The sequence below is a fragment of the Scyliorhinus canicula genome, chromosome 10, assembly GCF_902713615.1.
Source record: "Scyliorhinus canicula chromosome 10, sScyCan1.1, whole genome shotgun sequence".
In the NCBI taxonomy this organism is placed as follows: Eukaryota; Metazoa; Chordata; class Chondrichthyes; order Carcharhiniformes; family Scyliorhinidae; genus Scyliorhinus; species Scyliorhinus canicula.
This window is the reverse complement of record NC_052155.1, coordinates 89,855,627-89,878,580: the sequence shown is the minus strand read 5'-3', so window position 1 is coordinate 89,878,580 and position 22,954 is coordinate 89,855,627. Positions and strand designations below refer to the sequence as shown.

Sequence of the window (22,954 nt, the reverse complement as noted above, 5' to 3'; positions counted from 1 at the left end):
GGAAAAGCAATTTTAGTGTTACTAAAGCCAGCACACTGGCAGAATTATAATCGGCAAATCGTTTGCTGATGGAAAGTATCCTGCTCAACCTTCAATAGTTACTTTTCAGCAAGAAACTTGGGTGAGTGACAGGACCACACATTTTACCAGTTCAGTCCGTTTCCTGTCACACATTGCAAAACCACACAATGTGCATCATTTTCCATAACAATGCTTGTTTTCAATGATAATAGAAGTGCCCCTGACATTTTTTCTTTAATTGAGGAAGCAAAATGAAATGCCAAGGGCCATAGTGCACCAAGTTTAAACAGTCTTGTCAAAGTGGACGTGGAAAGAATGTTTCCTTTTGTGGTTGAGTCCAGTAACAGAGGGCCCTGTTTTATAATTAGGGCTCGTGCTTACAGGGCAGAGGTGAGAGTTTTTTCTTTCAGAGGGTTGTGTGACTTTGGAACTCTCTTCCTCAAAAGGTGGTGGAGACGGGGCCATTAAATATTTTTAAGGTGGAGGTAGATAGATTCTTGTTCGGCAAGGGAGTCAAAGATTAGCAGGGGTAGATGGGAATGTGAAATTCAAAACCCAAACTGATCAGCCATGATGTGACTGAATGGAAGAGTAGATTCAAGGGGCCAAATGCCCCTATTTCATATGTTTGTAGCATCAACTAGAAGATAGCATCAAACAAGAAGTAAGGATTAGTTAGTGGCAAACTTGGCAGCTAATTAAAATTGGAGGTAGACAGAAAGTGTAAGGAGGTGAAGATTTCCAGTTTGGAAATCGTGGAAAAGAATTAGTTAGAGAAAGACATTGCACAATGAGCCCTGAGATTTCTCCCAGAGGGGAAATGACTTTGGGTGTCCCAGTAAAATTGGTAGAAATGTAAAAGTTACAAAAGACAGAATGAGGGAAAGGTTTGAGGCTGAGGGTGAGAAAGAAATATCCCATTGGACAACGGCCAGAATTCTCTGGTTGTTGCAATTCACTTTTCCCACCGACCGCACACCCCTGATCACGGGTTTCCCGGCGGCATGGGTGGTTTTAATGGGAAATCCCATTGACAAGCGGCGGGAAGATAGCATCCCGCCTCTAGCGAATGGCACGCAGCTGAGAAACACGCGGCTGGGGAACTGGGGAATTGAGGCCAACATGTTTCTGTGCTTAGGAGTGTAAGATTTTGCAATAATAATATAGGTTGTGCAATGACTGATCTCAGATGGGAGGCTTTATGTTATATAGAAGGTACAAGAGAAAGTGTATTTAACCCTTATTTGAAGGAACAGCTTAGAATTTTTTAAACTAGAGGTGGAATTGAATGGCATCCCCTGGGGTGAGTTTGGAGGCAGGGTTAGCATTTAAGTGGGCATGGGGATGGTGGGTTGGAACCTCACCACCTTCCCGTCTCTGCGCCAATTAAGTCTGGGTGGGAAAGATATTCAATTGGTTGGAAGCATGGTACTTTCCATGCGGGAAACCTGAAAATGGGCAGCGGTGGCAGTGGAGCAGGTAGGCTCTCATTCAAATGCACTCAGTGCCTTATTAAGGGATCCTGCATCGGGAAGGTGGGGGAGGGGGTGGGGTGTCCTGCCAAGAGCTAACCACATCACATCACAGCTGACATGAGGTTTGGGTCCCTCTGAGCATTCTAGACCTCTGATTAGCCGGCAACTCTTGGGGGTGCAAGATTCTTCTCTCAGGCGCTTGATCCTGTCCAGTTTCTCTGACCAGTTATGTGTCTGATTCACACTTAAATAGGGCACGCCTTTCAGACAGAAGGCAATGCAGAGGTCTCATCGGCTCACCAATCTCCATGAACTACCACTCTACTATTCTGATGCTTTGGTTGTTTTAAGGTCTTTACAGGGTCACAGCCTTTTTAAATTTATGGGTTAAATATTTGACAGTATTTTATAAGAAGCACGTCATTCTCTGTCCTGTATTTTTGAACTTTTATTTATATTTGTAGAAAACTTAGAAGTTTGACTTCTCCACAGTTCTGAAACATGAATATCAATTAAATGATTTCAGGCTTTTAACACCTGCTTCAGACAACAAAACCTAGATTTTTTTGAATGTATTGTCAGCAGCAACTCATTTGATTTAATGGAGTAGCGAGCTATTGTCATTACAATTTAAACAAAACTCAAGTCCAATCTCTAAGCACGCTTGCATCTGCAGTGAGGAACCTACCTGTCCAATAGACAACAACGAAGACTTACTGATTCACAGGTGAGTGAGGTAAGGGGCTCAGCAGGGGAGTTTGAGAAAAGGTGGGGTATGTTTGTGACCATATTTGAGGAGCAGTTCGTCGCATGGGGGTGGGGGGTTGGGCGATGGGGAGGGGGGGGGGGGCGGTGAAAAAGGAGAAAAATCTGTACAAACTGTATAGTTGATTGTTGGGAAGAATGTTTCTCAGGGTATTTTTTGCTGTAACCTACTTTGATACAAGTTTGAATAAAACGCGTTTAAAAAAAAAAGAATATGAGATGATTTCTAAGGAGGAGGTGAATGGCACTTGAGAATGACCTCGACGCAGTTATAATGGAGCAGACTAGAATGTGACCGGAATTAAAGCTGTGCTACCTCAATAGAAGAAAACATTCAACTTGAGATTCTCAAACATACTTTCAGAGCTTTAAAAAGAATTACCACAGGAAATGTTTTCCAGGTTTTGGCAAGTTCGTGCATTTTGACTTTTTCCACTGAAATCTTCACTGCTGCCAAGTTTTCTTTCATGATGTTTGTTGCGTGGCTCTTCATTACATTGTGGGACAGGTGTCAGTGTTTTTCTTCTGCTTTACATTATTTTTGAAAACAGAATTGTAGATCAGGGCTTTCCTTGAAAAAAACCGTGTTGCAGGAAGAATATTTTGATGACCACGCACATTTAAAAAACTTGAAATATATTTAATTGCTGCAGCATTTCAAAACATGAGTTACCTGTTTACAGTTAATAATTATTCCAGCAATGTAATGGATGCGTGAAAAAAAATTAAATGACAGCTATTCAATGATCATGATGTTATTGGGCCATTTTTGCCCCTTTCCTCTCCTGATGTTGCTCGAGTTCAGCCTGCAGCTACTGGCTTTCTTTAGTTCATTCACGTATCATAACTGAAAACAGTTTGGTCCTCGTACAACACCCAATTTCCAGCAGCAGCTATCAACCAAAGGTGGAATTTAGTCTGATTTTTCTCCCTCTATAAAGGACCACGGTTCTTTTCAACGCCTCTGAGGCCAATCAGCTCAGCAGAGAGATTAATAGTTTTGGGTTTATTAGGTTCCATTCTATCTTGAGCAATTGTTATAAGATTTTAACTAGTTGTGAAAGATTGCCAGTTTCATTGTTTCTTTCTTTTATGTTATATCTATACATTCTGTAATATTGCATCTTGAAATATAGCTACATGTTATATTGATGATTATTACCAAGTGAGTACATGGGGATAATAAAACCACTTAATGGGAAAAGCTTAGTGGTGAGCAGAATATTCCCTGCATCAATTATTCCTATAAGCAAACAAATTAAAGTGCCTTTGGCAAAATTGACCATTTTAATCAAATTTTTATTGGTAGGATTCCATTAATTGGCATGTACTATATAGCCTGTCTATGATTGAATTTTATGGCAGTGACAATTGAATATTGATTGGGCAGAAGAGGGAAAGCACAGAATATACTTCTTTAAACAACTTAAGGTGATTAAGCATGTTATAATTAATTATTGTGGCAAAATTCAATTAACAGAAGCTTTATTAGATTTTTTGCTGCGTACCTTATTCCCTCTTCTGTTTCCTACTACTGTAAATTGGAAGGCTTTCTTTTAGCCAGTAATATTTTGTATTTTGATAGTTACTTAGCAGGCTAATTTATTAGAGGTCAGTCACTCACTGTTGTGTGCAGCATTTGGCACATGTCTGTTCCTGACTTTGAAACTGAAAGGAATCCGGGATGTAACAACTGAAATTATTAATCAGAAGAGTAGTTTATTTTTTTCTGTGATGATAGAATTCCACCAATTCATTTCCAGCTAACAGGATATTTTGGGTATTACATGCATGAAAAATTTTAAGCAGAAAATCAAAATTCGCAAGCAAGATATTCTGAGCGAATGATTAAGTAATCTTTAAATGTTGAATAATAATCCCAAGCATGGAATCCTTTACCTACTTTCTGGTTCTTCAATACATTAAAAAAAATGACGTGTAAGTTGTTTGGCCAGACTGTAAGCGACTGGAGGACAATAGTGAGTGACAGCAATGGTGGCAACCAAAGAGGGTCATTGACATTGAATGTGTTGGAAGATGCCAATTGTTTGAGATGTAAGGAAATTGTAAATACCATTTCACATTTATGAAGTCATATTGTCAATGTTGTTCCAGAATAGAAGGTTAGCTGTTAATAGTTATTTGTGGAATTCTGTCATCGCTCCAGAAAAAATTGGGAAGAGCCCCAGCTGTTAGGATTGTTGAGTTTGTACTCTGTGTGAAACACTTAAAAATGTGTGAATACAGTAGAAAGGCCAATGTGATAGAGTTACTGCCTAACACATTGGTACTTACATCAGGCGTGTAATCCTAGTTACACAGAAAAGCTAGAACAAAAGAAATCTCCAATTTACAGTAGCTTGGGTTGGTTTCTGAAAACAAACCACATCCCAGGCATCAATTCTGAATACTAACTCTTAACGTGAATTCTTTCAACAGATACATTCATTTCAACCACATAGAGATACTAGAGCCAGAAACTTTTAGCGACCTTCCCAAACTAGAGAGATTGTAAGTGCTGCATGGACTGCTGTTTAATTTATTTTCTGTGTGTTGTTGTTATTGAACTAACTGATCAAACTAATTGCTTTTTGCACTGGGTTGGTAACTAGCATACTGTAGTTCCAGCCACAAATCCCTCAAACACCTAGATTGCAATGAAGTCTCGAAACAGTTTTAACAATGCTAATCAATAGGCACTTTTATTATTGACCTCAGGAGAGTAGCACTCAAATGAAAACCCATAAGCGATGTGCATTATTCGCCCCTATTTAGGTAACCGTCATGTTGCCCCATAAACTGTAGATCCATTGGCAGCCAATTTAGTAAACGAGGCAGACTCTTTGTTGAAGCCCTGACTTGTGTAATGGAAAAGTCGGCGTCACACCGATCCTCTGCCCAGTGAGGGGGCAAGCAGCCGTGCGGCGTAAAGCACCCGGCTTTACCTGCAAGTATAGCCGCATAAGCTGGATCCATGGCCGTGTCTGCGCACGGCGATGGCCTGCGTCGACTGCGCTGTGCAACATGCCCCGGCCGTGCGCGGACCTGGCCTGCCATAAACTGCCCTCCTGTAATGCCCCACACCATCCCCAGACCACCCCTCACCAGTCCCCCCAAACCCCACTGATGCCCCCCCCCCAGCCAGTGGAACGGCTCCCCCCCAACTGTGGCGGCACTGGACACAATCCGCAGCCGCCACGCGAGGTCCCGAACGTTGTGAGGACACTAACCTCATGCCATTGGGGACTCGGCCCATCGGGGGTGGAGCATCAGGGGAGGGTATCAGGTGACATCCTGAGGCTGTCCATACGGTGTGCGCTGTACTCCCCTAGTATGCTGTTTTTGACGGGGCGCAGCATTGCAAATATGGCACCGCCCCCGATTACAGTATAAACGTGGCTTCTCCGGCCGATCGCCGAACACGATTTCGGCATCGGTGATTGGAGAATCCCGCCCCAGGACCTGCTGCTTTCTGTGACTCCAGACCCACAGCAATTTGGTTGACTTTTAACTGCCCCTCAAGGGCAATTAAATTCCCATGAACGAATATAGAAAAACATTTATCAACATCACACAAGCTCATTTTGGCTTTCAGTAATACGTTTCTGAAATGTTAGCATCAAAACATGTCTTCTCGGCATGGAGACATAACTAAACACAATGAACAAAGATATCTAACTGAAGCTAGTTATAAGTTGTACAAGTAATTTGATTCATTAACACAACTTAGGATGTATTTCAGAGGGCTATTTAACAAATTAAACATGCTACTGATGTTATATTGCAGAGACTCTTCATAAAACAGCAAAGAGATCCGTGAGGCCTCATTTGTGAATGAACTCCCATAATCAACTTACATGAAAAAGTGTAATTCCACTGCAGCTTAACATAGCTGTATGAACCAGCAATCTATTTGATTTTCAGTGAATTATTTAAAAAAATAGAATGGTCTGACATTCCATTTCTACGGAGAATAATGAAATGGGTTTCAGGACATTTACGTCCCTGTTGGTGGTATTGTAAATCTGAGTATCATTGCAAACTAGTAGCTCCTCACTAATAAGAGGACATGGATTTGATTTTATTGGCATCTGGTATAAATATTTTGAGAAAACAAAATAGAATTATTTTCCCTACAGTTCAAAGATTTCATGAATAACCCGATTGCAAAGTTAAACAGTCTACATTTATTGACCAATTTATGCAATGCAAATAAATGCACGCCAACATAAATAATAATCTTTATTGTCACAAGTAGGCTTACATTAACACTGCAATGAAGTTACTGTGAAAAACCCCTAGTCGCCACATTCCGGCGCCTGTTCGGGTAACAGAGGGAGAATTCAGAATGTCCAATTCACGTAACAAGCACGTTTGTCGGGACTTGTGGGAGGAAGCTGGAGCATCCAGAGGAAACCCACGCAGAAACGGGGAGAACATGCAGACTGCGCACAGACAATTACCCAAGCCGGGAATCGAACCTGGACCCTGGTGCTGTGATGCAACAGTGCTAACCACTGTGTTTCTGTGCTGCCCAATTGGCTAGTGTCAACCAGATTAGAGAATTAGATTTGTACCTCAAAGAATGGTGTGGAAAGAAGGGGTTTTGACTAATGGGGCACTGGCATAAGCACTCCGGGAAGAGGGAACTATTCTGTTGAAATGGGCCCCACTTAAGCTAGTGTGCTGTCCAATTGCAAAACGAGGGCTGTGGACAGGTTTTTAAACTAAAAGCTCAGGGAGAGTACCTATTATTTCAGAAAGACAGACAGAGTGGCAAAGCAGGAAGGGTAGCCCTAATAGTAAAATATAACATGAAGACAATAGTGAGGAAGGATCTCGCCTCAGAAAATCATGACGTTGAACAAATATTGGTAGAAATTAGGAATAGCAAGGGTCATCAAACAATGGTCGGAATAATTTATCGGCCCCCTAACAATCGTTGTATTGTTGGAGAGAGGATTAAACAAAAATTATTGTAGCTTGTAACAAAGGCAATGTGATAATTGTGGAGGGCTTTAACCTTCACAAAGATGTGCAGGTTAGGTGGATTGGCCATGATAAATTGCCCTTAGTGTCCAAAATTGTCCTTAGTGTTGGGTGGGGTTACTGGGTTATGGGGAAAAGGTGGAGGTGTTGACCTTGGGTAGGGTGCTCTTTCCAAGAGCCGGTGCAGACTCGATGGGCCAAATGGCCTCCTTCTGCACTGTAAATTCTATGATTCTATGATATAGACTGGGACAATCAAGTTGAAAAGGGTGGCCCAGAAAATGAGTTTGTAGAATGTTTTCACGACAATTTACTGGGGCAATACATTGTCGACCCAACTAGGGATTAAAGCTGTTGTTATCTAATATTGTGCAGTGAGGCAGGATCAATTAGTAATAGTAACAGATCCACCAGGAAATAGTGATCATAATACCATTGAATTCAATGTTAAGTTTACAACTGACAAGCATAAATCACAGACAATAATGTTAAAATAAGCCAATTATCTATGTATGAGGTATAACTGGCCAAGGTTGATTGTGTCAATAGACTAAATGGTATGGCAGTAAATAAACCATGGGAAACATTTGAAGAAACAATTCAAAACGTTCAACTAAATAACATCTGGCAGGAAAACAAAAGCTCAGCATGAAAGACCCATCTGTGGCTCATTCAGAAGCTAAGCTAAAGAAGAGGATAATAATGTTGCAAACAACAGAAGCAAGCCCCAGGATTGGAAGTGTTTTACAAAACCAGCAAAGAGCCACTAAAAAGTTGATTAAAAGGGTAAAAATAAAATATGAGGCTCAACTTGCCAGAAATGTATAAGTATATAAAAAGGAAGAGAGTAGCTAAAGAGTCGTCCCTCAGAGGCAGAGACAGGGGAAATTATCGTGGCGAATGAACAAATCGCAAAGACATTGAACACATACTTTGTGTGAATCTTCACAGCAGAAGACTCCACCAGCATATCAGAAATAATCTGGAGGGCTAAAACGATTGAGAGATCTTTTGATTTAGGAATTATCCCATCAGACTGGAAGTTGATAAGTGTAACACTGCTTTTCCAGAAAGTAGGGAGATAGGCAAAAAGGAACTACAGGCTAGTCTGCCTAACATCAATTGATGGGCCAATCCTGGAATATATTATTCAGGAAGTATTAACAGACTACTCATGAAAGCATTGTATGATTAGAACAAGTCAACATGGTTTTACAAAAGGGACATCCTGTTTGACAAATTCATTAGCATTTGAAGATGCAACTAGTAGTGTAGGTATGTGGAACCAGTAGATATAGTATACTTGGATCACTGGGTGCATACAATGTCTGGGTATTTAACTGAGCCAAATGGCCGGGTGACTCGTGATCGGACTGGTGCCCGGTGCGAAGCCCGATTTGGGGCCCCCGCAGGATTCACCGTTGAACCCGGCTCCGCACTGGGCGCATAGTCATGGCTGAATCGTTTCCTTGGTCCCCGGTGGTGGAGGCCAGTAGTGATTCCCGCTGGCTTCATGGTGCTCTGGCAGGTGGGAGAATAGTGTGAGTTAGGAGAATTCGGCTTAAAACCAATTGTGAATATGTTAATGCCACTTTTAATAAGCTATTCTGGCTCACACCCATCGAAGGCTGCAGCGGGCTGGAAGCATAGCGCACTATGCAGGAATTGCACCAGGCGCAATGCGTCTGGAAAATTCCCCCTAAATATTACTGTTGAAAGAGACTTGTATGTGCTCGTTCAAGGGACATAGGTTAGCATGCAGGTTCAACAAGCGATTGGGAAGGCAAATAACGTTGGCTTTTATCGCAAGATGATTGGAATACAGGAATAAAGAAGCCTTGCTACAATTTTGTAGGATTTTGTTGAAACAACGTCTGGAATACCTTGTGCTGCTTTGGTCTCCATATTTAACGAAGGATATACTTGTATTGGAGGTGGTACAGGGAAGATTCACTGAATTGGTCCCTGGGATGAGGGTGTTGTCTATAATAAGAGGCTGCGGAAATTGAGCTGATGTTCTCTGGAATTTAAAAGAATGAGATGTGATCTTATGTGAATGTACAAGATTCTGAAGGTACTTGTTAGGGGGGAGTGGTGGAGTTATTCAGAGGGCAGAAATTTCCCAAAATATGTTGGCATGTCAGGGTCAGACTGAAAACTGATGTGTATCTTCCAGATGGAGTTTTCACTCCAGACTCTCTGGTACTTAGTGCACAGAGAATCTAGATGCATATTTTGCGTTGCCATCCTGGCTGGGTGGGGCATGATGGAGCTGGCCCACTAAGATTGAGGCACCATCTTTAAATGACTTCCCGATCTGTACAAAAAACAAACTCCCATTCTCAATTCCCTCACTGACACAGAGGAGCCACACCCCACAAGCATCGGCGGTCGCACCCCCCTCACCCCCTCCCCCGTCATGCAACCATTATGGCACTGCCCCTCCTCCGTGCATGTATTGGGCACACCCTCACAGGCATCGCCCCCACCCCCTTACTGGTATCGGTACCTCTCCCTTCTCACAGGCATCTCCGCCACCCCACCTCACAGACATATCAACCCCGCACCCTCCTCATAGGCATCTCCACCCCTCCCTCCTCAGGCACCACCACCCCCCCTTACAGGCATTGCCACCCCCCTCACAGACATTGGTGCCCTTCCCTCCTCACCGTCATCAGCCCCACATTCAATAACTCCACCACTCCCCCCTCACAAGCATCTCCCTTCCACTCACAGTCATTTGTGCACACCATCCCTCATAAGGAGTGCCCCCCCAATGGAGTTCATCAGAGGCTTTGCCCCTGGTAGAGCCAATCTGGCAGTGCTGTCCTGGTTGGCACTGTCATGGAGGAATGCCAAGGGACTGCCCAGCCATGTCCCTAACCACCTGGCGGTGCACCTCCTGCATAGTCATCATGACTGGTTTTCGATTTAGAAAACCAGAAGTGATTCTCGCTGACCTTACATCACGTTGGCTAGGTGGGACAATAAACTGAAGTCGGAAGTAGCGGCGTTAAACCCTATAATGATATTCAAAAGTAGTATAAAATATGCTAATCAGAATCGAGCCATTCCTGGGCGTGAACCTGATCATATCATCAGAGGGGGGCTGGGAAGATGGCATTCGGGAATCTCGAAGTGCAAATCCTGTTTTTGGTCTTTGACGAGATTTAGCGCCCATTATAAGATTTGTGGCTAGCGTGGTTGCTAAATAAAGGCCAAAGATTGTATCTGTTGGTCAGGGTATCTAAAACATCGGGGAACAGTCTCAGGATAAGGGGACGATCATTTAGGTCTGAGATGAAAATAAATTTTCTTCAGTCAAAGAATGGTGAATCTTTGGAACCTTGGGTTCTCCATCATTGAATACATTTAAGACTTGGATAGGCAGGTTTTTGGTCACACAGGGAATATGTGGGGAATGGATGAGAAAGTGGAGTTCACAGAATCATAGAACTATAATAGCACTGAAGAAGACTATTTAAACTTGATTTTTCTATTTGTAAACCTGTAACAAGCACATCTGAATAGCCAAGATGTAGCTCTCACATTCTCAAAGGATCTCAAATACAGGTGTACTTAAAAAAAATAGCTCAACTGCTGACAGTTGACCAGCTTATTTGGAACATCTGTATTTCAAATTTAGTACATACTACATTTTTGCAAAAATGGCATTGCAATAAAGAAACCAAAACAAGGTCATTTGCAACAGGCAACGGGCAGCACGGTAGCATTGTGGATAGCACAATTGCTTCACCACTCCAGGGTCCCAGGTTCGATTCCGGCTTAGGTCACTGTCTGTGCGGAGTCTGCACATCCTCCCCGTGTGTGCGTGGGTTTCCTCCAGGTGCTCAGGTTTCCTCCCACAGTCCAAAGATGTGCAGGTAGGTGGATTGGCCATGATAAATTGCCCTTAGTGTCCAAAATTGCCCTTAGTGTTGGGTAGGGTTACTGGGTTATGGGAGTGGAGTTAGTGGAGGTGTTGACCTTGGATAGGGTGCTCTTTCCAGGATCCGGTGCAGACACGATGGGCCGAATGGCCTCCTTCTGCACTGTAAATTCTATGATTCTATGATTTGATATAATTGTTTTTTTCTGCATTATGATCATTTCTTGTTTAGCTTGGATGTGCTCATATACAGTAATTATCATTATATCCTCCAAAAATAATATTTCAACTGTTCAAATAAACTCAGGATTTGAAGTATTTCTGCTGAAGTATTTCTGTTGATTTTTTTCACCAATATTCTCCTGGCAACCCTCTCCTGAAGGCACTGACTTATGTCAGCTAAAATCAAGAAGACTAAAATCATATTCCACCAGGCCATTACCTTTTCACCCTGATGTCTGACACAGCATTCTGGGTCTGTTATTAGCACCACATCAAAGTTCTGGAAAGCTTCCAGCAAAGACACCTGAGATTCATCACAAGAATTCAATGGCAGGACAGAATCACAAACAATAAGTGTCATAGAATCATAGAATTTACAGTGCAGAAGGTGGCCATTTGGCCCATCGAGTTTGCACCTGCCCTTGGAAAGCGCACCCTATCTAAGCACACACCTCCACCCTATCCCCATAACCCCATCTAACCTTTATTGACAATAATAGCAATTTAGCATGGCCAGTCCACCTAACCCGCACATCTTTCGTCTTTCGACGCAAACACGGGGAGAAACTGAAAACTCCACACAGACAGTGACCCAAGCCAGGAATTGAACCTGGGACCCTAGAGCTGTGAAGCAACTGAGCTAACTACTGTGCTACCATGCCCCCTCCTTCCATCTGTCATACTGGGCTCAACAGCATGGTACCCGTCACATAATTCAACTTAGTGGGCTGGCCAAGTCGCCCGCATGAGTGACTACAGAGTCCCCAAACAGATCCTCTCAGGCAGTGGCGGACTGGCCAGGGTGTCAGCTTGCCCGATGGCAAGTGGGCCCCTGATGAAGTGGGCCCCTATATCAAATAAAAATGCAATAAAGAAACAAACACAGACAACTGTTTCAGTAATAAAAAGGAATAAGAAAAACAAGAAACAGGACACAAATAAGCAGTGCATGAAAAGGAAAGAAGGGGAGGTAGTGGAAGGATGTGGAATAGGGGGGCCCGGGTCGGGCATAATTAAGGAAATTCCATGTTTTCAGCAAGAGTGTGTGAATTTAAAGATATAGTTACAAGTCGTGATTTGAGATGGTCGGCAACTTCAAAGGATATCAAGCAGTAGTCTTGGTTCAGCCGGTACATCGGTCCGGGGCCCGGAGAGCCAAGAAGGGGCCCGTGAATCTCTGAAGGGCCCTTAAAAATTATAATTAATTAGATAAATAAATCTCCAACTTCTTTCCTGAGATTTGTATTCTAACTTAATAAAATATAATTGTTTTTAAAAAGAGCAATACCAAATAAAAATGCAATAAAGAAACAAACAAATAATCACTCAGTGTATGAAGGAACGAAGCAGTGTTAAATGGATGTGAAAAGGAGTGGGGGGGGGGGGGGGAGGGCTGGTTCACCCGGGTCGGACATAGTTGGAAATCCACGTTTTCAGCAAGAGTGTGTGAATTTAAAGATAAAGTTACAGTTCGTGATTTGAGATGGTCGGCAACTTGAAAGGATATCAAGCAGTACATAGGGTCGTGAGGTCACCGAAAAGGAGAAGCGGTACCTTTGACCGTGAATCAGGAGGTCAAAGATATTGAAGTGATAAGCCATGATCGGTAAACTCAAAGGGTTGCGACTTGTAACACTACACTGGTATCAAACTGGACATGTTATCTTTGGTCGTGGGACCATTCTTAATGTCTTACTATAGTCGGACCAAACTTCTAAGTTTCAACAGTTGTCTCAGTTGCTTGCTGGTGTGAACACTGGACAGTGGATTGTCTCCTCTTCTGAAGCTGCATAGGCCACAGTAGTATTGACTAATGAACATAGCCTATTGAAGTGTAAGTAAGTTATTTTATATTTTTTATCAAGTAGGGATTTATCTGGCGTTCCTTCAAGTTATTCTTGCAATCATCAATATTCATTTTTCCCAATGTGGGCTATTTTTAATTAAGTTTTTATTTCAGGAATATTACCCCAATCAGCATGGAAAAGAAACAGCATAAATCTGGATCACTAAAACGCAAAGAACAAAAAGAAGCAGAAAGGAAGGAATCAGCCAAGCGATGCAGGCCTATTACAGAGTTTATAATACCACAAGCACAATCCACATCAATATCCAGTTCTGCAACAAATAATCAAGAAGCAAGAATCAATGCTCATGGTGATGATGCAATGACATGCGAGTTACAAGAACAGAGAAGAGCTACTTTGAATGTAGAGACATCCATTACTAATCAACCCAGGCCCAATATTTCTTCTGGCTTCCTTGTTCCGGTATCTGTACTGCCTGTAGTTGCAACATCTGAACACATAGCTTCAACTAGTGACAGGGAATCAGATATTCCTTCAAGCATAAATGACTTGGTTTCTGAAGCACATCCTGTAAATGAACCTACGCAAGAAAATGCAAGATCAATTACTGGAATCTTCCAATATCCATCACGAGCAAAGCTAAAACAGTTTTTTGCTGAACATCCACTTCAGCCACTTGATGTTCTGCCATTTGATGCTCGTTTGTATGAGAGGAAAATTATGAATGACTCAGTCCCAAGAAAATGGCTAACATATAACAAAGAAAATAGATGCTTATATTGTTCATACTGCTTAGCCTTTGAGTTTCCCAACACTTGTAGTCCATCACCCTTTGTACGTGGCTTTAGTGACTACAGGCGTATTAGCCAGAGCTTGACTTTACATGAATCGACAACAACACATGTCAGAAATGCTCAGCAATATATCAGTGTGGTTAATGATGGCACCTTAGATAAATTTTTTGCAGCATCACTAATTAAAAGGAAAAAAGAAGTATTGAAGCAGAGAAGTATTGTCATGAGGATTATAGACATCATAAAGATGTTAGGCAAGCAAGCACTTCCTTTTCGAGGCCACAGAAATGAATTGGCCTACACTCTAGATAATGAGGTTCTGAATCATGGCAATTTTTTAGCTACAGTGCAGTTGATGGCAAAATATGACCCCATTATGGCAGCTCATGTTTCTGCAGTGCAAAACAAGTCTAAACAAAGAATCAAACAATTAGAGCAACAAGGAAAGTCTCAAAGTAAAGGCCGTGGTGGACTTTTTACATACCTGAGTAAAACAACTATAAACATGTTAATCAAAATTATGAAGAATATGATACAAGAAAGAATTAGTCATGAAGTTTCTCAAGCAAAATATTATTCTATTCAGGTTGATTCAACACAAGATAATTCATCCATCGATCAGTTTAGCATTATTATTCGGTATGTGCTTAAAGGTATTATCTGTGAGCGACTACTTTCAGTTGTGCCAAGTAATGATGGTACAGGACAGAGACTTTTTGATCTATTGATTGAAACATTACAGCATCTTAAAATTGACCCCCAAAAATGTTTATCTGATAGCACAGATGGCGCTGCAAGCTACCATGGCCAGTATAATGGTTTACAAAGTAAAATTGCTGATGTGGCTGATCAACATGTTCATATATGGTGCTATGCCCATGTCTTGAATTTGGTGATAACTGAAACAACAAAATGTTGTGTGCCTGCAGTTTCTTTTTTCAATTTGCTCCAGAATATAGCGACTTTTGTGAAAGCATCATACAAGAGAATGGCTGTATGGATAGAAGTTGTTGGAAAACATCTAAGACAAGAAAAAATGAAACGATTAAAGCTAATTGGTGAGACCTGATGGTCAGGAAAATCCAATGCAGCAACAACTATATTTGGACATTTTGATGATGCCGCTGCCAGTACTTTCGTAAATCTATTGACATGCTTATCAATGATACAAGATTCAGAAAAGTTTGATGCAAAAACAAAACATGAAGCAAATGTTTTACTTCAAAGTCTTCTAAAGTTTGAAACCATATTGACAGCATTTACTTACTTGTATATATTTGAAACTACAACCCCGTTATCAAGTTATCTACAGACAAGTGGTTTAGATATGTTTGCTGCATGGTGTTTGGCAGATTCAGCTACAACAAAGTTGAAGGAACAGACAAGAACATTTGATAACGTTCACAGCAAGGCTTTGGAATTTGTAAATAAATGTAATGACAGGATTTCACAGATGAATATGGATGAAAATCAAACATTGGAAATTGATGCGTTGGAAACAGCATTGCCAGTTAAGAGGCAGAGGAAGAAGAAAAGAATGGCAGATGAGCTTATTGATGATGAAAGAAATTCCTCAGATTCTCTAGCTGATTTTCGAGTAAATGTGTTTAACCTAATAATGGATTGCATTGTCCAGTCACTAGAATCACGCTTTGTACAACACAAACAGTTGTATAAAGATTTGTCCTGCTTGGACCCAGCAAAGTTTAAAACTATTGCAGAGAAGGGCCTTGAAGATGAAGCATTGGAAGGTATTATTAAGCTGTTTCCACAAATCAGCAAAGATCAAGTAATATTGGAATTGTTTTCTTTTGTTTCAAACTTTGATGTATGAAACCTATTGCTTAATGATGGTGAGAATATGGATTCCAGTTGCAACAATTGTAAAATTTGCAGCACTTGCCCATCGTGTGTACTAAAAATTCTGGCATCCAACAGACTTCATGACAAGGCATATGATAACCTTTATGAACTTTATAAAGTCATCTGCACACTATCAGTTACTCAAGTCCAATGTGAGAGGACATTTTCAAAGCTAAAGATCATAAAGACAAGGTTAAGAAATTTGCTGTCTGAGGAGAATTTGGAATCATACATGTTGCTATCCATTGAAAAGGAATTGTTAGATGAATTGGATGCAGAAGCAATTATTGGCAGATTTGCACAATCATCTAGCGAACACAAACGATTGCTCTTAATATAGTGGACTGCATGCAATGCTCTATTGTGCTTTTGAACTATCTGTTAATGTGTAAATTGTGCAGTAAACTATTTAAAAATATCAACCAATTACTTAAAATTTAAAAAAATACATTAAAAATTCAATTATAACATTCTGTATTTACATTTGGTATCTACTGCCAGTAATATGTACAGTACATGTACACTGCAATTACTAAGAAATACACATTTTTTCCACAAACATTTTAATTGTACCCTTTTTTCCATATGTATTTTTTGAAAATGTTATTTATTCGTTATGAAAATTAAATGATAGCATTCTAGTTGTGGGTGGGCCCCCTTTGTCTCCTGGCAACCAATATTTTTAGACCCAGTCCGCCACTGCTCTCAGGGGAACTGTCTCAAGGTGAACAGCATCAAGGTTGTCAGTACCAATGATACAAGGACACCTTGGAAAGAGACTTACAAACCTTTGCATTGCAGACCACCTCTTCTGAGAAAAAAACTGGAGCCATAGGGTGGCAAGCATTGACATTTAATTCACTATGCTTCGATGACCATCTCTGCCAAACTTTTGATATGCTTCGTGCCCAAAGGAAGGCCATAGGTGGCACAGCTCTAAAAGTTCCCCGAACCACCACCAACAACATAATCTGCCAGGTCTGTGGACGTTCATGCCCCTCTCACATCAGACTCTTCAATCATGAGAAGATCCATAGAAGATCATTAAGTCGCTAATAGCTCGGACATTCTCAAATAGCCAGCGATCTACCACTATATGGGTTTACTTTCCATAAGAGTCATGTGCCTTCCATTGTTTTGCAAGTGGCTATTTTTTACACGTGAAACCTTGAAAATGACTGATAACCTACTATTTGACTGTAGAGGACACATCAGCCAACCTTTTTTCTTTCCTACTTGAAATATACCATGCCATTCCCGCAGCAAAGCACTGGATCAATCTTCGGAGTGGGAAGCCTGGATGACCGACCCTTTAAAAACCCTTAAGTGCTGTTGTCAATTGTAAGACGCTTACCATCATTCCAGCTGGGATGAGCTACACAATATTGACAAGGGATCTGAGTTCCAAACTTGCCGATCAAACATTCACTAGATCAACATACAGGAACTTAGGACACAACTCATTCCTCAAAACCTCCGTGGGTGAGATCTTCCTGCTGTTCACTCTGGGGGAATCTTCTGGGCTCGCCGATGGTGCGTCCCTGACATGGGTTGCCCGGCAACGTGGGTGAATTCAATGGGAAATTCCATTGGCAGCGACAGTGCCAAAAGATCCTGCTGCTGGCCAACAGCGGCCGTCTCCTGCCGCCAAAAAACACAAAGTGGGGAGGCAAGGGAATATTGCCTTGTATTTTCACCAAAATAACCAAGAATTCTGCACCCAATCACCATGGGCTGGATTCTCCGTCGGCGGGATCCTCCGCTTCGCTGGATGCGTACTCACACCCGTGGATTTCTCGATGGCGTTGGGGTGCTTCACAATGGGAAACCCCGGGCGCGATTCTCCGCACCCGCGGAAAATCGTGAAGTTGGCCGTGACAATGGCCGAATTTTGCGACGGCCCGACACGGCCCATTTCCTGAGGTATTCACGTCCGGGAAATGGGCTAGGAATGGAGCCGCGTCAATCACGTGCGCGATGACGCCGGAACGCAGCAACGATACGAACACACCCACGTGACGCCGCCCGACGCCGTAAAAAGGCACGGGCGAGCACAGAAACTATGCCAGGATGTCGGAGCTGAGGAGAGCAGCCCCGCGATTCGTGGAGGCTGATGTTGAGATGCTGCTCGAATCCATCGAGCAGAGGAGGGGCATCATCTGCCCGTGTAGAGGGCATCGCCACCCTGCCAGCGAGGTGCGCCAGGCCTGGCGTGAGGTTGCTGCTGCCGTCAGTGCTGTGGGGCAGACCCCTCGCTCAGCTGACCAATGTCGGAAGAAGATGCACGACCTCACCAGGGCTGCCAGGGTAAGTGCCAAGAGGGTGCCCCCGGGTCACAACCATCCCTCCCCCCCCTTTACTTAATCACCCACCTCCCCCCCCAGCACGGGGGGTGGAAGGGGATTGGGGCAGAGTGAGTTGAAGGTGGTTCACAAAGTTGTCACAGACCCAGCGCTCTGGCCCCCGTGGAGAGATGCAATGGTCTTATTACAACTTGACCCCCAAACTGTGCCAGTATCTGAACGGACTGCTGATACCTGCCGTATTGTAATGATCTACATATGCCCCCTCCCCCAACAGGACAAGACCGCTCACAACACCCGTGAGCGGAACAAGACGGGAGAGGGTTCGCCCATCCTGCGGCCCCTCACCACGTTTGAGCAGAGGGCCCTGGACCTTGTTGGCGGATCTGCCACTCGGGAGATCGCGTAATACGAGGTTGGCAGTGCTGCAACAAGTGAGACAACCCTGCATGACAAACATCCCCCCTCCCCCATCCTATGTCCCTTCACACACCCTGCCCACTGGGACACCTCCCCCATCCTCTGTCCCTTCACACACCCTGCCCACTGGGACACCTCCCCCATCCTCTGTCCCTTCACACACCCTGCGCACTGGGACACCTCCCCATCCTCTGTCCCTTCACATACCCTGCCCACTGGGACACCTCCCCCATCCTCTGTCCCTTCACACACCCTGCCCACTGGGACACCTCCCCCATCCTCTGTCCCTTCACACACCCTGCCCACTGGGACACCTCCCCCATCCTCTGTCCCTTCACACACCCTGCCCACTGGGACACCTCCCCCATCCTCTGTCCCTTCACACACCCTGCCCACTGGGACACCTCCCCCATCCTCTGTCCTTTCACACACCCTGCCCACTTGGACACCTCCCCCATCCTCTGTCCCTTCACACACCCTGCCCACTGGAACACCTCCCCCACCCTCTGTCCCTTCACACCCTGCCCACTGGAACCGTCCAGCGCCCGGCCGAGCGAATCTAAATAACCCGTTTCATTCTCTTCCCTAGGACGTGATGCCAAACGACCAGGGCCGTCTGGCTCCAGACGGACACAGGCATCTGCCCCCACCTCACCCGGGGCCGCACGACAGAGGGTGCCTGATCAGCGGGGAGTCCCATCCTCCCCAACCGAATCTGTGGAGCAGGACGGCCAGAGGGCGGCAACACCGCAAGATAGAGAAATGGCCCGCGAACGCCCTGCGGCCTCTCAGCGGGCCGATGACATTGAGGAGGCGTCCACCCAAGACGACCTCGAGCTTGCGGAGCAGCTTTCTCCCACACCATCCACCATCCCAGAGACACTCACCCCGGCGGGCCTATTTAGTGATGAGGCTCCTGGGTCACAGTCTGGGTCGCCCATCACAGCTGAGCAGGTACAGCAGGTGGAGGTCGGAGCAGCCGAGGGCCCGGACTGGCGGAAGCCAGGCCAGGCCCAGCATACTGCTGGCTCCCAGACGTTTTCCGAGTTCCTGGACTTTCTCAACCCACCCGCACAGCCGATGCATCAAGAAACCCAGGGACACAATGACGGGATGAGGGTTGTCTTCCAGACTCCGCAGACGCTGTTAGAGGAGTCGAACCGCGTCCACGAGCAGGGAGTGGTGCCGCTCATGGCAGCAACCCAGGCTGACACCGCATGGGTGGCATCCGTGGTGGAGGCAATGGGTCAGGTTATGCAAGGCGTTGGGTTTAATGTGCACGCGTCATCCTCCGCCCTGGACAGGGTTGCCCTCTCACAGGCAGCAATGCGCCAGAGCCAAAACGACATTGCCGGCACGCTGCGGGCTTTGGCCGAGTCTCAGCAGGTCATGGCCCAGTCGCAGCACGCCATGGCACAGTCACAGCAGTCGATGGCACAGTCCCAGAAGTCGATGGCACAGTCCCAGCAGTCAGTTGCGGAGAGCATCAACCGCCTGACACATGTGCTGGATGGTGTCGTGCACTCACAGGTTGAGATCGCACAGTCCCTGGCGGGAATGTCTAACTCCCTGGACTCCGTCTCTGCAAACCTTCGGATCCTGGTGGATACCGTTGCAGGCCTCGAGGCCTGGTAGCGCCAGGTGTCGGTGGCGCGACGGGGCACCTCCCCGCTCGCACCTCTGTCCCAAAGTGAGGCCCGGGGGCCACCGGGCTCCCCGAGGGAGGAGGAGGTTTCGGGGGCCGTCCCATCAACTCCATCACGGGACGTCCCGGAATTCTCGGCCTCCCCCCGCCCCATCCCTGGTGCATCGGGTGGGAAGCAGGCAGAGCAGGGTGGCACAATGTCACCCGAGACGCCCGCAGAGCAGCCTGGCCCATCAAGGCCGGGTCGCCCCAGGAAACGCTTGCCGAAGGAGAAACGAGTCGAAGGGGGCGATTCGCAGCAGTCCTCCTCCACTCCTGCTGTATCATCTGGGGAATCACTTAGACGTAGTGGTTGGGCCCGTAAGGCAACAAAGAGAGACACTGAGTAAGTTGGCACGGGTGAAGGGCACAGTTTAGTTGTAGGGGCTAGGGCACCTGTAAATGTTTGTTCACATTAAACGCACTGTTCCACCTTACTTGTAATACCGTGTGATTGTTCCACAGCCACAGGAATCGTGAGGGTGACCGAGTGTCGCTGAGGTTGACGAGCGGTGAAACTTCGGTCCCGGGTGTGCAGTCCCTTCCCCCCACCCTCTCCCACAGCTAGCCCACGCGGGCACGTGATAGAGTGTCCGTGACGATCTCAGCGGCCACCAAGGTGGATGGTTCAGCTATTGCCATGGGTCAGACTCTCTCTAATGATTCTGAGCTCACAGCTCTTCGCAGAGCGGGCTGTCATCATTCCACATGGCACTGATCACACCCGCTGACACAGCCATCGATGTTTTATCATACCGTCTGGACCCAGTGGTAAGGGTGATGTCTAAGTGGAGCAGTGTACAATGAGAGGGGGTGTGTGTGGGGGGGGGGGCTTGTGGTGGTGGCAGTTGTGTGTGCAGGTGGTGGTTTGGTGTTCAGCAGGGACGTCGCATGCGACGCGTGAACAGTGCTGCCACCAAGGCGTCGCGTGCCCGCCGTCCTCGCCGGGTCCGTCGTGCCGCCTCCTGGAAATCACCAGCACCTGGGTCGTGTCTGCGTGCTGCGCCCGCCACTCCGCCAGCCTCCTCCTCCTCCTCCTCCTCCTCCTCTGTGCTGGCACCACTGCCACTGGCTTCTCCCTCCGCCTCCTGCAGCAGGTCATCTCCCCTCTGCATCGCGATGTTGTGCAGCGCACAGCAGACCATGACAATGCGAGCGACCCTGACGGGCTGATACTGCAGGGCCCCTCCGGAGCGGTCCAGGCACCTGAATCTCATCTTCAGGAGGCCAAGGCAGCGCTCCACCACACCCCTGGTTGCTGCATGGGCCTTGTTGTATCGTGTTTCCGCATTGGTCTGAGGCCTCCGTATAGGCGTCATCAGCCAAGACCTCAGTGGATAACCCCTGTCGCCTAGCAACCAGCCCCTCAGCCAGGGGGGACGTCCCTCAAACATTGCAGGGATGTATGACTGTGCCAGTATGTAGGAGTCATGCACACTCCCTGGGAACCTTGCACAGACGTTCATGATCCTCATGTGGGGGTCGCATACCACCTGGATATTCATGGAGTATGTCCCCCTCCTGTTTGTGAACACCTCCTTGTCCCCTGCAGGCGGGCGCATGGGGACGTGAACACAATCGATTGCCCCCTGCACCATCGGTATCCCGGCCACGCTGGCAAATCCACGAGCTCGTGAGTCTTAAGTTGCTCGGTCCTCGGGAAAGGTGATGTAGCGATCGGCGATGGCATAGAGGGCGTCGGTCACATCCCGGATACACCTGTGGACCAATGACTGGGAGATCCCGGAGAGGTCCCCGCTCGGAGACTGGAAGGAGCCGATCGCATAGAAGTTAAGATCGACTGTCACCTTGATGGCAACCGGGATCGCGTGTCCTCCCCCCGTTCCACGTGGGGCGAGGTGCGCCACGAGGTGACAGATATGTATCACCGTCCCCCTACTCAGCCGGAGTCCCCTCCTGCAGGTGATGTCCGTCATTGTTAGGAAAGAGATCCGGGCACGGTACACCCTCGGCCTTGGTCGTCGCCTCTGGCGCCGTGGCTGCACCCTCACTCTCTCCTCCTCCCCCTCCTCCTCCTCCCCCCCATGCTGCTCGACGACTGGCGACTCCTCGGCCCGTCCCTCTGCTGCTGCAGCTGGCCCTGCATCCACTGCGGGTTGTGGGTGTGGATGCTGCTCCATCTCCAAATGCAGTGCAGCGGCCCCAACCACTGCGCAGAACATAGCCGTTCTGTTCACAGACATTGTGCTAACCTACAGAAGGGTGGTGGGGGGCAGAGAAACGGGACAAGTTAGACGGAGGTTAGTCGACACCTCGGCAGCCGCCTGCCACGGGATACCTGTGTGTCCCGGTGGCCTGGTCGCGCTGCTGACACGCGGGCAGCCTAACCCCTGGTCACTTTCTGCATCCAATGGGCAGTTAACTACGTCCTCTTCACCGGTGCGTCAGTAGCCTGTGGCCGTAAGCCACAGGGCAACCAGCGGCCGTGTACTCGTGACCGGCACGCCATGGCATGGTGGCAGACATTTTGTAACCAGGGTTGGACGGGCCACTCGCTCCCTACACCCCCAATCCCACTCCCCCCTCAGTCTCCCCCACTCCCCCCTCCGTCTCCCCCACTCCCCCCTCCGTCTCCCACACTCCCACCCTCAGTCTCCCCCCCTCCATCTCCCCCACTCCCGCCTTTGTCTCCCACACTCCCCCCCCCTCTGTCTCCAACACTCCCCCCTCAGTCTCCCCCACTCCCCCCTCCGTCTCCCA

General features: G+C 46.2%; 1 protein-coding gene across 2 annotated transcripts in view; it reads left to right on the top strand.

The window, feature by feature from the left end:
- LOC119972507 (peroxidasin homolog) overlaps positions 1 to 22,954 on the top strand; it is a 674,574-nt gene that overhangs the window by 338,794 nt on the left and 312,826 nt on the right. The window contains exon 5 of one of the 2 annotated variants that reach the window (XM_038809326.1): positions 4,701 to 4,772. The exons of the other annotated variant lie outside the window; for it this stretch is intronic. Within the exon in view, the coding sequence (XP_038665254.1) occupies positions 4,701 to 4,772 (72 nt within the window). The remainder of the gene's footprint in view (positions 1 to 4,700; positions 4,773 to 22,954) is intronic. 2 annotated transcript variants of the gene reach the window in all.